This window comes from Festucalex cinctus, chromosome 1 (assembly GCF_051991245.1).
Source record: "Festucalex cinctus isolate MCC-2025b chromosome 1, RoL_Fcin_1.0, whole genome shotgun sequence".
NCBI classification, from domain to species: domain Eukaryota; kingdom Metazoa; phylum Chordata; class Actinopteri; order Syngnathiformes; family Syngnathidae; genus Festucalex; species Festucalex cinctus.
The window spans coordinates 29,196,032-29,210,946 of NC_135411.1; the positions used below are offsets into that span (position 1 = coordinate 29,196,032).

The window sequence follows — 14,915 nt, forward strand, 5'->3', positions numbered from 1 at the left end:
AGACTACTGCTTAAAACCCAGCTTTTCCGGTTATTGCCCTTTCAAAACAAAAGATCCACCGTTAGAAATGTAAAATGAAATCTTTATAGCTAGTTTGGCATTTCCTGTTCATTTTCTAAAGCGGGCGTAGCTAGCTGGGGACTGGAAGGAGGCGGTGTTGACGCAGCGTAACCGCTCGCTGCTGTTCCACGCGTCCGCGACCTACCGTCGGGTAGTCCGCCGTCACGACCCCTCACCAAATCGACCGAACTGGAGGTAGCAGTCGTGGAAAACATTCCCAGGACGGGGTTTTCAAACATGCTCAAAAACGGACACCACCAGCACCACCACCACCACCATCATCACCACCACCGGCTCCCCCCACACCAGGTGAGCAAGGACGCGGTCTCCGGCTCGACACCCGGAGCTCCGGCGGGCAGCCCCGAGAAGAGGAGGCGAAGGGTCCGCGTGTGGTGTGATGGATGGTGAGTACTGTACCAACGGGCCGGGTAGTATCGGGGGGTGGGAAGTAGTCGGAAAGGTGGGATATTGGGGCCTGCTGCAGTTTACTAATTGGGCCACTCCATTAGGTAAATCTGTATAGTTGTTGCCCATTGTGTTACTGTGAGAGAGCTGTTCCTAATGTTCTGTCCCTCTCCTGGAGATAAGTGAGGCAGACAGAATATTAGAATTCGAATATTTGGAGAGTCATCAGACTTATTTACAATACAAACTACAGAACAGTTCCCCTTGGCATCTTTTTTTTTTTTTCCAATCCTTAATCGGGGGAAAAAAATGCGGATTTTGTGTTCCGCCTGAATCGCCCTAAGATGGTGCCAAAGCAATGTGCAATAGAAAAGTAGTACAGTACTACAGTTTTTAGTAGCGCCTGAAATGATAATTTTTTTAGGCTGATAATATTTTAATAATATTTCGATAACTGTTTAATCAGCTGATTAATTAAAATGGTATAAAATCAGTATAGTAACTTATTTGTTGATCACATGACTCTTCCAGGAATAAAGATATGAATTACAGCCAGAAATTAGGCTGGGTTTAAATAATTTAATAATCCATAATCAAATCGATTTTACTTTTTGAGCCTGATGACAATTTATAAAACTGTGAATCGGTTATTTTAATATCACTTTTTCCCATAAATTCATGGGAAAATAAATTTTAAAGTCAATTTTTGTATCTTCCTGTTTTCTTGAAATTTACTGTTCACATAAAAGTATCTTCTTACATTTATGAAATACATGACTTATTGCACTTTAAGGCAATTCAGAATCTTTTTAATTTAAATTTACAATTACTGAATTAGCCATCCATCCATCCATTTTCTGAACTGCTTATTCCTCACAAGGGTCATGGGGGAACTGGAGCCTATCCCAGTCGCCTTCAGGCAGTAGGTGGGGTACACCCGCCAGCCAATCCAGGGCACGCACAGACAAATAACCATTCACACTCACAATGACACCTACGGACAATTTAGAGTGTGCGATTAATTTAACCTGCCATGCATTTATTTTATTTATTTTTTTCAAATGTGGGAGGAAACCGGCGTACCCGGAGAAATCCCCCACAGGCACGGGGAGAACATGCAATCTCCACCCAGGAAGGCCGAAGCCCGGACTCAATCTCACGTCCTCTGCACCGGGAGGCGGATGTGCTAACACTGATCTGTATATATGACTGGATAGCCGATAGGACTCAATCTCACGTCCTCTGCACCGGGAGGCGGATGTGCTAACACTGGTCTGTAGGGGTGTGAATTGCCTAGTACCTGACGATTCGATTCGTATCACGATTCACAGGTCACGATTCGATTCGATACCGATTAATCCCGATACGAATTTATAAGTCGATTGTTGCGATTTTTTTTCATTCAAATTTAGAAAATACTAATCAGTAAGCTTGTAGAGTGTAAGATTTATATGAAAATGTATTATTTATTTATCTGAAATTTCAGTCTTATAGAGGTTGTAATCTGTTTCATGTTTGAACAGCATTAAAATAAAATATTAAGGCTTAATGTTCCGTTCATATAACATTCTTCCATGCTCAAGGTGTGAATCCTAACCCGAAGTCAGACGTTTTGTTGAATATTTTTCCATTAAAAATGGAAGTTTAAAAATCGATTCACACACACACACAAAAAAAAAGGCAATGATGATAAGACGTTGAATCGGTAAGACTACCGAATGAACAATTCTGAGCTCTTTAAAAAAAATAATAATAATAAATCTTTTTTTTTTTTTTATTGAATCGATTCGAGAATCGCGCGATGTAGTATTGCGATATATCGCCGAATCAATTTTTTTTAACACCCCTACTGGTCTGTATATATGACTGGATAGCCGATAGCCCATACACGCCCGTGCAAGCCGTTAAAGCCACAGGGCAGCCATCTTACTCCTCCCATCTCGTGAGCAGACTACTGTATAAACTATATGTATACGTACAGATTTGACATATAAAGCTTGTAGGCTCTTAGTATGGGTTTGGTTGTCAGGGTGGTCACTATTTTTTGAAGACCCCCTTTTTCTTTTATCGCTCAGTTCCTTAGACCCCAATATTAGATTTGGCAGAGGCATCTTTTGTTGAATTATAGTTATAATACGTTGCTGAACGGAGGAAACAAGGACTGAAAGAGCGAAGCCAAACAAAAGCAGCAGAGAGGTCTGAAGACGGATGCTTTCGTCGCTAAGTTTCTGCTGGGCAGGTAGCTACAGATGACTAAGAAACATACTTTATGAAGCTTGTTAAACATGTAACACCAGCGTTGATGCAGTTCAATGGTTTGTTTATTGACGCTAGTGGCAGTACGTTTCCTGCATAAAAAGCAGGGGGGTTATGCATGTGCACTATTGAGAAAACCACAAACAGCCATTGGGCTACTTTTCCGCCGCAGAATCCTCTCTAGTACCTTTAAGAAGAACTGATGTTCCGCAATTAATCAATATTGAATCAAATTTAAAAAAAAAAATTGAATTGTACTCTCTTGTGAATCGATGTCGAATCAATTGAGGAAATTAGAAACGATACCCAGCACTAGGTCACAGAATATTCGACTTTTTTTTTTTTAAACAATACTTTGTCCTTTAGTACTTGTTACACTTTATAACAAAGGATAAAATTGTCAATTTTTTCCACATTTTTTTTTTCCCGGATATTTCAATGTCTTTGTCTTGTTGTTGTAATGTATCTCGATCTGACTCGCCGGGGAACCATTTTTTTTCTTCGGAATTCTGAGTTACCATGGCGACGCAATTCTCAAAAAACCCCGCCAAAAAGTCCCATATAGGAATGAATGGAGAAGGGGGGAAAAGATCCACAAATTTAACACCTTTTTCCAAGCCACGCTGCGCGCACATACATTGACTGACCGAAATGTTTTTTAGCTCATTTTGTTGCAATTTTTTCCATCTTTAACTAGGTGTCGAAAAAAAAAATTTAAGGAATGTAAGCTCTCCCCCTCCTGTGCGGGTTCAAAGAGAGTGAGCGAAATGGACAAAAAAAGGCTTTTTACATTGGTGTGTATTGCGTCTGCTAGAGCGGGGCAATCAACGATAGAGTGGAGACAAAAACAAATTATTTAGAAAAATCTCACTTCAACTCGTCACCGTGGCCACAATATTTGCTCAATAAACATCAAATTTGGACATTTTGTAGTCAGAAGAGTCTTCTTTCTGCCAAACCCACTTTTGTGCAGCAAAGGTGTCATTTTTAGTACCTTTTATTTGACTTCAAGCGCAAAGAAGTCACACTATTTCGGCCATTCAACCCCATGTAATTTTGGCTGCCTTTTTCTTGTCATTTTTTTTTTAAAAGTCACACGTTTGCAACCTGCTCTAATTCGGGCATTTTTCATCCAATATAAAAAATGAGAACATGCTTGCGTTCCCCAAACCCTTGCCGTTCTAACGGGCCATTTCTTAAATCTGTATCTTAAACCGTTGAGTCAATGAGAGCCTTTTGTTCGAGGTGTGCGCTTTCTCATAGAACTCAGTTGAAGCAAAATGTTTGCCCACCTGGTAAAAACGAAATGTGTGTGCGTGAATGTGCATATTTGTTAAAGAGACAATTAGAGTAATTTAACAACAAGAGTAATGTTTTACGTAGAACTGTCAAACGATTCAATTTTTAATCAGATTAATCACATCTTAGAATTTTGATTAATCACGATTAATCACATAATTAAAAAGGCTTTTTATCAACATTTTTTGCCCACCAAATTTAAAGAGCACCTTTTGTGTTTAATTCTTTCAACATTTAATGTTATGAGGACGTCTTCCATAATTTTTGATCCACTGCACACGCTCATCCTCCTCTTTTTCTTATCAGTTAATTACTTGCAGAATTTAAAATGGGGAAAAAATGACCCCGATACTTTGACATGAGCAAATGTTCTGAATGTCATACACAAACATTTATTTAATGCTTGACTTTAATGCATGTAGTTGTGTTGTTTGGTCAAACGCAACCTGTTCTACGTAACCATCCGCTGTCAGCTAAAGGATAATCTGTGGTCAAAATTAATAGTGTGATTAATCTGCGTTAATACATGTAATGCAATGATTTCTTTTTTTGTGAGTAATTAATTAGTTAACTCACAGCGCAGCCCTAGTTTTAAGCCAAATCAGAAATTCCCAATTGCCAAATGTAAAGAGACCTTAACTACTACTTAATTAAAACAAAAAATCTGCAAGACATATAATGTAAATTGTGCTTGTCCTCATTAGGGTGGTGGGTGACATGGAGCCCATCTCTGCTGACTTTGGGTTTCCAGTCAGTTTTCTGGGTTCTCGGTTTGAATCTCAAATCCCTTCCACATTCCAAAAACATGCATGTTAGGTACACTTAAGACTAAATTGTCCATAGGTTTTAATGTGATTTTGTTATTATATCTTTATCTATATATGTCTTGAGACTGCTGCGACCAGTCCTCTCACCGAAAGTCAATGGGAAAGGCTCCAGGTCATCTGCTACTCATTGGATATCGTCACACTTTTCCTACTGTGGTGCAGCAACAAATGGGATGTTTTTCATTTTCGGGCCCTGGATTACAGCGCCTTTCTCCCCGTAGAATTCCGGTTATGCGCACGCGGCTTTAGACGCGTGCTCGGCCCCCCGGAATGTTTCCGAATGTTTGGGATGCCTGAACTCTTGTGACCGGCAGGCTGAGCGCGCCAAAGAGTGCCGACGTCAACATGAGCTCTCGGCCCAAATGCCGTCATGAAGCCGTGTTGTCGGAATCTCCAGCGCAGTCAGCAGCATTCCAAGGAGAGCGCAGCACAATCACACAATGTGTTGTCACTGTTGTGGATGCTGCGAAAAAAAACACCAACTCGCTTCACTCTGATTGGTCAGCTGTGTCACTGAAGCATCAGCGAGGACGGGTAAAGTCCGCCTCCACGTTGTCATCTATTGAGGCGGACAGAAAGCCGTACCATGAATTGTTTGCTATTGCGCTGATGAAATCTAAGCAACCTTTGTCTATGAACCTCAACCAAGGAGGTTTGGTTGTGTCAAGTGTTTGATGATACGTCCACCAGGATTTTGAAAAATGTATATTCCACCAATTATGAATTCGGTACACATTACATTTTGGTATGAGAATTTATTGGGATTGATTTTATTATTTAAAAAAAAAATAAAAATTAAAAAAACAAAACAAAAAAAACCCCCAACAACTTAAAAATCACTTTAAAAAAGATAAAATGCTAATTTTAGAATGTATTTTAGTATGGTCTAAACTTTCATGAAATCAAATATGGTTGCTTTTACAAACTTAAAAGAAAATGACAAGGCAAAATCTATCGGAATAGGCAAAAATAATGTAATGTTTTTTATTGTTTTAATGGGCAAACTTATCAAAATGGCAAAGATCAATAAGTCAATATAAGCAAACCTATTAAAATTTGGTGTATCAAATTTAATATATCATGTATACAAAATGAAATATGATGGGAAATACATGTAACTGTATATATTTATGCAATGTAAAGTCAAACTAATTGATAAAATTGATTCATCACCCAGCTGTGGCTGTGAGGGTAACTTTTGGTTAGATATAGTAAAGTGAATAAAATGAAAGTTCTGATGTTCTGGTTCTACATGTTATACCACAAAAACCTGTCATTTGAACAGGCCTGTGCATGTGGAGACCTTAAATTAAACCTATTCAGAGGTATCAAAGCACATTCCACATGAGGAAACTTCCTCGTGATTCTTTTCTGTGTTCTTTATGTTGTCTTTCAGCTATGATATGGTCCACTACGGCCATTCCAACCAGCTGCGGCAGGCCAAGGCCATGGGAGATTACCTCATTGTGGGCGTGCACACAGACAGTAAGGCTCAGTTATCGCCTTATTTTCCTATTTTAAGATTATAATATGACAACCTGTTGTGGTTTAGTCGTGAGGCACAGGCCTTTGTCCATTAGGTAGGGCATTAGGTTTATACAGTAACCTAATTTCCGCCAAAACTTGGTGAGGGGTAAAGAAGAACCACTTACATTTACTTGATTTTGTTCTGTGAGAAAAGGCATTCGTTAGTTACAAAAAGGATTTCAACAAATATTGGTTGAAAGAAGGCTGCCCTCTCCCTTCCCTGGAAACTCCACACATCCCACTGTGTCAAGAAAGCAAACATTAAGGACACTACCCACCTCTTCATTCCCTCTTTCAACTCAATTCAGCAAAAGAAAAGACAAATAAATCCATTGAGTTTCTACCCAATTACATGAAAGACATTGAACAAAGCCATACTAATGTGAACTGACTAATTCTGTTCCTGCAGCATACTATTTCAAGGGTGCGTGGAAAGTGATTTGGACACGATTTCATAAAAGATGAACATGTGTTTTTGTGTCTATTAGAAATTTATGCTAACCGTAAACACTGAATTGAAGTCAAATTACAGTCAGTAATAAACTACAAGCAAATGAAAGCAAATAAAAACAAAACAAAGCCTCACAAAAGCAACAACAGATAATGTAAAGAAAAACAAGCAAGGAACAATGAGCAGCGGATATAAATAAATCTACACACCCCTGTTCAAATGCCTTTTTGTGATGTAAAATAAGACCAAGTTAAACATGATCTATAACCTATACAACTAAATTGAAAAAAAAAAAATCTATTCGAGATATAATAAAAAGCTGATGACATTATGTGGTTGCATAAGTGCGCACACCCTTCTCATAACTGCTGCTGAGTTCAAAAGTAACCAATCACATTCTAACTTGTAATGTTTGCATACGTATGATCAACCAACATATCACAGCTGCTCTGCTGTGTTAGTACCACCCCCTATTGGTGAAGGTCGAACACTACATCAGGTTGGAAACGAATCAGTTACGTGCATGTACCAACCAATGGAAGGAGATTAAACAAGCAAGCCGCTGTGAGTACATCGTTGTCTGTCTCATCATTGATATTTCAAGATACAAACCATCACATAACTCATGTTGAATTGGGAGTCAGCACACACCTGTCACCATTTAAAGTGCCCCTGATTCATCCGAGTAAAGTTCAAAGTTCGAGTGGGTTTTCCTGACAGCCGCATTGTAGTTGCATCTTACAGGGCAAGCTATGGTGTGCAGAGAGCATCCAAAGCATCAGAAGGATCTCATTGTTCAAAGGTGTCAGTCAGGACAATGGTACAAAAGAATTTCAGAGGCATTAAATGTACCCTGGAACACAGTGAAGACATTTATCATCAAGTGCAGAAAATATAGCACAATAGTGACATTAGAACTGTACGGTACATCCTTTCACAAATGATAAGATAAATGTGTCAGAGAGGCATCCAAGAGACTGACAGCAACATTGAAACGCGAACTACAGCAATTACAAGCAACTCTCATTCTATTTAAGACATTTGTTAGTTAACAACGGTAACAGATTTCCACAAAAGTATATGACTGGTTGTGGCTGGCTTAGGACCCAGGAGCGGACACAGACGTAAAAGTAACAACAGAAGTTTATTCAACAAAGTAGCAAACAAACCAAGTATCAAACCAAAGGTGGCTGGGCTCTCAGCACATCCGGACTTAAAAAAACAAGAGAACAAAAGGAAGTCAGTTTTTAAACAAGGGCACTGGGAAAACCCAGGAGAAAAGCTTGCAAAAACACCAAAGTAAAAAACTCTCTCGATTAGGGAAAAAACAGGAATATTTTCAGGCGATAACTAGTACCGTGAATATGACGAGACGTTCTGGCGAGAAGTGGCGGTCAGACCAGAGCTTAAATACTGAGGGTGATTGTAGATTGGAGGCAGCTGTTTATGGAGCCCAGCACAGCCTGACCACACCCAGCCATGAAAAGGAAAAAAAACAAAGGAAAACACAGGAAACAGAACTACTAGATGACAAAGTAAAAGGGGTCCAAAACAACTCACAACAATGACGTTTTTTTTTACATTATTTATTTTCCCAGGCGAGATCTCAAAGCACAAAGGCCCGCCGGTTTTCACTCAGGAAGAGCGCTACAAGATGGTGCGGGCCATCAAATGGGTGGACGAGGTGGTGGAGGGAGCGCCCTACGTCACCGCCCTGGAAACCCTCGACAAGTACAATTGTGACTTCTGCGTGCACGGCGGTACGCGTGCGTCTCATTTGGTGTCTCCAAACAAAACGAAAAAAATTCCAAAAGGTCATTTGTCTCCTGTTCTTGCAGACGACTTGACGCTGACTGTGGACGGCAAGGACACGTACGAGGAAGTCAAAGAGTCGGGACGCTACAGGTACGGCTCACTTCTCTTCACTTGATCCACAGTTCACAACAAAAATAAACAAGAATTAGTATTATTATTTCCATTTGGATACATGGCTTCTTCTAGAGAATGCAAGAGAACACAGGGAGTGTCGACCACTGACCTGGTTGGCAGGATGCTCCTCATGACTAAAGCACATCACAGCAACATAGTGAGTCCTTTTCTCATTGACTCCATTCACATCAGTGCCAATTTGACTGTGTCATCTTACCTTGCGCAGGATGCTTCGGACTACCAGCAGCACACAGACAACTTTGGAAAGGTTGGTAGTTGTACCAAAATCATGCTCATGATGTTAGCCAGAAGAGGTTTTCTTTTAAAAAAAAAAAAAAAATAAAATAAAAAAAAAAACTTTACATCACTTTATTTTAAAACCAAGGGCTTCTTCCAGGAATTACAAACCCTCCGGCTGTTCCTATTACTCTAGCCACCATTTGTGAATTTTTATGGAATTGGTTGTTTTGGAGGAAAAATGGGACGCTTGCAAACTGTGAAATACAGGCATAGTGGCATGGTGTGTGGTTGTGTTGCAGCAGCAGGGACGGCTGCACTTCACAAAATAGCCTGCATCATGGGGAAAGAACATTATGTAGAAATACCGAAGCAACATCTCAAGATATCAGCCAGGAAGTTAAAGCCTGGGCGCAAATGCGTCTTCCAAATGGTCAATGACCTGATTCATACTGTCAGACTGGTTACAAAGTCCCTTAAGGATACAATAAATATTTTACAATGGCCATTACAAAGGCCACCTCTCAGTCCTATTGAAAATGAAATTCAGCTCAATTACACCATCTGTCAGGACGAATGGGCCCAAATTCCTGCCAACTATTGTGGGAAGCTTGTGCATGAACACCCAAAGTATTTCACCCAAGTCAGACAGTTTAAAGGCAATGTAGCAAATACTGTATGGTAAATTTAAAGAAAACAATGTTTGTTTTTAAAGCATCTCATTATTCTGGCATTTAGCAAATAAATAGTTTTTGTTTTCCCAATTGACCTAAAACAGGAAATGTTTAGTCTGACTTCATGTCAGTGATTTAAAAAAAAAAAAAAAAAAAAAAAATTCTTTTTTTTTTTTTCCTGTTTTCAACCGTAGCTTCTTAGTTGACATATTTGTGCCCCATAAAGTTCAAATTGTGGTGTGAGTGTCTTATGTCTACTGCTTGTGTGTATTTGTGTTTGAATTACAGGATTCCAATGGTCAGAAGAGCCACAGTCCCTGGACAGGGGTGTCTCAGTTCCTTCAGACTTCCCAGAAAATCATCCAGTTTGCGTCGGGCCAGGAGCCACAGCCTGGTGACACAATTATCTACGTGGCCGGGGCCTTCGACCTCTTCCGTATCTTTTTCTCTTCTTTTAGAGCTACAATCAATGGCACTTGGCCCCTTCTTCTGTAAGAGAGTCTCCTTGACACCTGTCAGACATTGGCCATGTGGACTTCCTGCGGGCGGTGCATAAGATGTCGGACAAGCCATACATCATTGTGGGGCTGCACTTTGACCAAGTGAGTGTTTATTAGGGGCACTTTAGGTAAAATCCTTATCGATCTTGCTTAGCGCCTTTTGCAATGGGGTTGCTATCTTGCTGTTATGTGAGTTTGCCCACTGTTAGCATTTCAGCAACTCTAATTAGAAGTAATAGCTGACTACACAGCAAGATGTAAAATCCTTATGGATCTTAACATAACATGGACTCCATACATCTTCTTCGCATTCTACATGAGAGCATAACGTGTTAACCGTGCTATTTGTTTGTTAAAGGAAGTGAACCGCTACAAAGGGAAAAACTATCCCATCATGAATGTCCATGAGAGAACTCTAAGCGTCCTGGCTTGCCGGGTATGTTCGCATTATCACTCTCCACCCTTTCCCAACTCATTACTGCCTTGATCTTCTTTAAAGTGCTCTCGTTTTGGTTGCAGTACGTCTCAGAGGTGGTTATTGGCGCACCATTTGCAGTCACCAAAGATCTGCTGGATCATTTGAAGGTCAGCGTGAGAGAGGTCCACAACCATCATTCTTTTCACACCGGAAACACTATAAGCAAATTCACGGCGTCTTCCGCAGGTGGACCTCGTATTCCATGGAAAGACACAAATCTACCCCACCAAGGACGGATCCGACCCATATGCTGTAAGTAACCTTTAGAATTTTTATAGGTGTCATAAACACCCACTTATATATATATGAAATAATCACACCCATATATACGTGACCCTCTCCAGCAAAAGGTCCACATGTCGGCAGGATCAATCTAGACATGTGGACGGTATTAGACAGCTGAACTTTATTTGTCCACTTTGAGATTTCTTCACAAATGGCCTCATTGGGGTCTCTAGTTTCAGTTCCAAGCAGCACAAAAGTCAAAATTGTAATAGAAGTGTATGAAAATAAGCAATTATTAGACAGTATGCCTTGTAACGAGGGGGAGTGTTTTTAGCCTAGCTGCTAGCTAGTGCCGCTATTTGTGCAACAACCCGAAATTCGTAGCCTCAACTGTAATTCACAAATGATTTATATAAATGTGAGGATAAGCGGATCTACTATTGGTGGATGGATGGACATAGCAACCAAAAAAAGTCGAAATACACCATTCAGCACGAAAGTGAACAGAACAGTGATTCTACCTTGCTGCAGAAGCTATGTTGTCATCGGTCCGGATACCAGCCAATTGTCATCCAAAATGACACAGATAATCTCCATGATGTCTTTCTTCATGAATCAATTTCTACTTTTAATTAAAATTACTACATTCACACACTAAACCATGTCGAACTCTAGTGGGAGGAGCTGTTTTTTTTTGCTGGAGCCTATCTCAGCTGGCTCTGAGCAGTAGGCAGGGGAAACCCTGGACTGGTTGCCAGCCAATCGCAGGGCACACAGAGACCAACAACCATCCACACTCACAAGCACACCTAGGGACAATTCGGAGCGCCCAATTAACCTGCCATGCATGTCTTTGGAATGTGGGAGGAGACTGGAGTACCCGGAGAACACCCACGCAGGCACGGGGAGAGCATGCAATCTCCACCCAGGAAGGCCGGAGCCTGGACTCGAACCAGAGTCCTCAGAACTGGGAGGTGGACGTGCTAACCACTCAACCGCCATGGATTCAACAACATACTTAAATTTCTTACTGTGAATTATTGAAAAACGCAATTGAAAAAAAGAGAAAATGAGAATCAGATTTTATGTTAGGTGCCACGAAACAAAAACAAGGAAGGCCAGGACCCAGGATGCAGAGAGATAGGAGCAAAGAGTTTGTTGGTTCTCAATGTATCAACAGAAAGTCACCTTGTTCAGGGAAAAATATTAAACTACAAAGTACTAACTGTAAATCACCTTATTCAGGGAGATACTAGAAACAAAAGTAGCAATAGAAAAAGCACCTTACTTTGACCAGGGAGGGACTCCAAAGAAGGGGGGGTGGGGGTGGGGGGGGAGGTGGCAACAACAACCAGATAACAGGTGCCTGACTGAGTTGCGTGGCAGGAGGAAGAACGCAGCAATGTGGCAAGAACACATTGAGCATAGCAAGGGAATCTTCTGGCACAGAACACCAGGAGAGGCTGGTTAAGTAGACAGCCAGCTAATCAAAACTGATGAGACTCATGTTTGCAAGACACTACCTGCGATGTTGGCGCCACCTCCTGCCACGTGCCGGAACTGTAGAGAAGGAGAAAGAGAACCATGACATTTATTTTTAATTAAAATACCTGAAATCCAAAAATAAGATAAAAATCACAATCCAAATGTGTCTGTTTTTTTTGTTTGTTTGTTTGTTTTTTTCTTACATGAAATTTCTCTTTCAACTATGATGCGACTCCAGCCCACTCCCCCTTTCATTTCCAGGTGCCCAGAAAGCAAGGAATCCTGCGCAATGTTGACAGCGGGAACAGCCTCACCACGGACGCCATTGTGCAGAGGATAACCAAAAACAGGTCATCTACTAGCTGCTCTTCACTCATTAAGATGAAAACATGACTTTTTTTTATTTTTTGTCATTTGGGGATTCAGATTGCTTTTTCAAGACCGGAACCAGAAGAAAGAGGCGACAGAGATTGCAGTGATTCAGGCCATGCAGCGACACCAAGTGGCGGACCAGTGACAGAATGCTGTGCTTGTGCTGGTGGACGCTCAATGAACCCAAGAGTTATGAATCCGAGCACAACATGATGGCCATGTTGTCATCCGGGATACCTGTTTTCGGTTTGTCCTGTCTGTAGCGCATTTATGGACAAGCAAAACCAATATGTCTTTTTTTTTTGCCTGAAAAAGGTGATTTTATTTTGACTTACACTTTGACAAGTTTTCGCGTGGATCCAGGGGCCTCATACCTTTGCGGGAAGCGGGTCTTTTAACACCCAGACTTTTTGCCACACTGTTGAGAGATGAGGGTATTGAACTAACATTGAATGGTTTCAACACCGACATTCTGAGTTGCACCTGTGGGGAATGTGGGTGTTGAAACACCCACACTTTACCCAGTGAAAAGGTTTCAAGATTCAACACCCACAATTTAACGGATGAAACATTTCAGCATCCACAATCTTTGTCGCACCTGTGGGTGATGTGCGTATTGTAACACCCACACTTCAGCCGATGAAAAGACCCACACTTTTGGTCACACCCGTGGGAGATGTTGGTGTTGAAATACCCTCACTTTAGCTAGTGCAGTGATACTCATTGCGCAGCTCGCGGCCGGCTTGTTAAGCTTTTATTGTGCTGCTCGTGGCAAGTTCGAGGCATAGGACTATTTTGACAATTTTAACAACTGGGTAATTGCCTTCAATTAACATTTTTTTTTCCTTACACTTTTTTACTTACACTTTGCCGGTGAAAGGCTTCAGCGCCCACGGTTTTTCGTCAAACCCCGGTCTGATGTGAGAATTTCAACACCCAAACAACAGCTGATGTGGATGTTTAAAACCCCATAGTTTTCCCTGGTGAAATGTTTCAACACCAGCACTTTTCATCGCGCTTGAGGGAAATGTGGGCGTACACTGATGAAAGGTTTCAACATCTACACAGTTTGTCGATCCTTGGGCACATGTACATCTTTGCACACCCACACTTCTACAACTTGTAAGGATTCCCCTCATTTTTTGTCACACTTTGTGGGGGACATGCATTTTTCATCATCCACACTTTTCCCGCTGTCATTTCACAAGAAAACTTATTGAAATTGAGTGACTACTGAAATACAAACAATGTTTATTGGGATTTTTTTTGTTCTTCTTTTCCTGACACTTTGGTACAGGTAAACATGCTCAGGTCAAATTGACTTTAGGAACATCATCGCTGCTTGTGAGAAAGTAACGTTATAGGAGTGTTCATCTTGACATCAACTGGGAGAGAAGCTTATATTTTTGGTCATATATTTGAACTCTGCACCTCTTGATGATTAATGTGTGTATAAATGTACAGTGAGCAGCCGCAACATTATAACAACTCGAGATCCAATAGTACCATGACACTGACACTATCATAATAAAGATAGTCATTTGACAACATCAACGACAGTTGAAATACATTTTTAATATAACAGTTTTTTTTTTTTAAAGTATAGAATATAGTACTGTAATTAATTATATAATCAATACAAATAAGTTGAAAAAATATCACATAATAAACACATTGACACGCTCATATTAAGCATACCATTAAATTACATTGAGTTGAGTGTTTATAATGTTGTGGCCGGCCAGTGCATGTACAGCCTACAGTATTTATTTAAATTGTTCACATGTATTTAATAATAATAATAATATAACGCCTGTATGTCCGTTTGGGACATATAGGCCAGAATATGTCATACAAATTCTGTGCAAACTGGACTGCAGTATATAATGTACAATAACATTATTAAAAAAATTAATTAAAAAAACTGGTGTGGGGAATTTTTTTGTTAGATGGTGCAAATCACTTACATTTTACACCTGCAGGGATGTGGATGTTCAAGTACCCACACTTTATTTTAGTTTTTCATTTTATACTTGAGACAGAAAAAATTTATATATATATATATATATATATATATATATATATATATATATATATATATATATATATATATATATAATTTTATTTTTATTTATTTTTTTATCAAATATTAGTGTTTTGTTTTTGAACCAGGATAATCATTTACCGTCC

General features: G+C 40.1%; 1 protein-coding gene and 1 long non-coding RNA gene across 4 annotated transcripts; one reads left to right on the forward strand and one right to left on the reverse strand.

The window, feature by feature from the left end:
* The first annotated feature begins 99 nt into the window (after positions 1 to 99).
* LOC144022864 (ethanolamine-phosphate cytidylyltransferase-like) lies at positions 100 to 14,275 on the forward strand. Of its 2 annotated transcripts, none has more exons than XM_077528035.1 (13): positions 100 to 464; positions 6,244 to 6,332; positions 8,424 to 8,585; positions 8,664 to 8,730; positions 8,827 to 8,911; positions 8,981 to 9,022; positions 9,954 to 10,101; positions 10,185 to 10,267; positions 10,524 to 10,601; positions 10,685 to 10,750; positions 10,830 to 10,895; positions 12,592 to 12,703; positions 12,780 to 14,275. In XM_077528035.1, the coding sequence occupies exons 1-12, from the start codon at positions 298 to 300 to the stop codon at positions 12,691 to 12,693; spliced, it is 1,155 nt and encodes a 384-aa protein (XP_077384161.1). In that variant the 5' UTR covers positions 100 to 297; the 3' UTR covers positions 12,694 to 12,703; positions 12,780 to 14,275. The 2 variants fall into 2 exon arrangements, with proteins under 2 accessions (XP_077384161.1, XP_077384152.1); XM_077528026.1 differs by having other exon boundaries at positions 12,615 to 12,703.
* Positions 8,383 to 12,351, reverse strand: LOC144022876 (uncharacterized). 2 transcript variants are annotated; one of them, XR_013284426.1, is made up of 4 exons: positions 12,157 to 12,351; positions 8,972 to 9,073; positions 8,864 to 8,888; positions 8,383 to 8,750 (listed from the first exon to the last, which is right to left on the reverse strand). It is a non-coding gene; the product is annotated as an uncharacterized LOC144022876 (long non-coding RNA). The 2 variants fall into 2 exon arrangements; XR_013284428.1 differs by lacking the exon at positions 12,157 to 12,351 and adding an exon at positions 11,390 to 11,690.
* Positions 14,276 to 14,915: the final 640 nt, after the last annotated feature.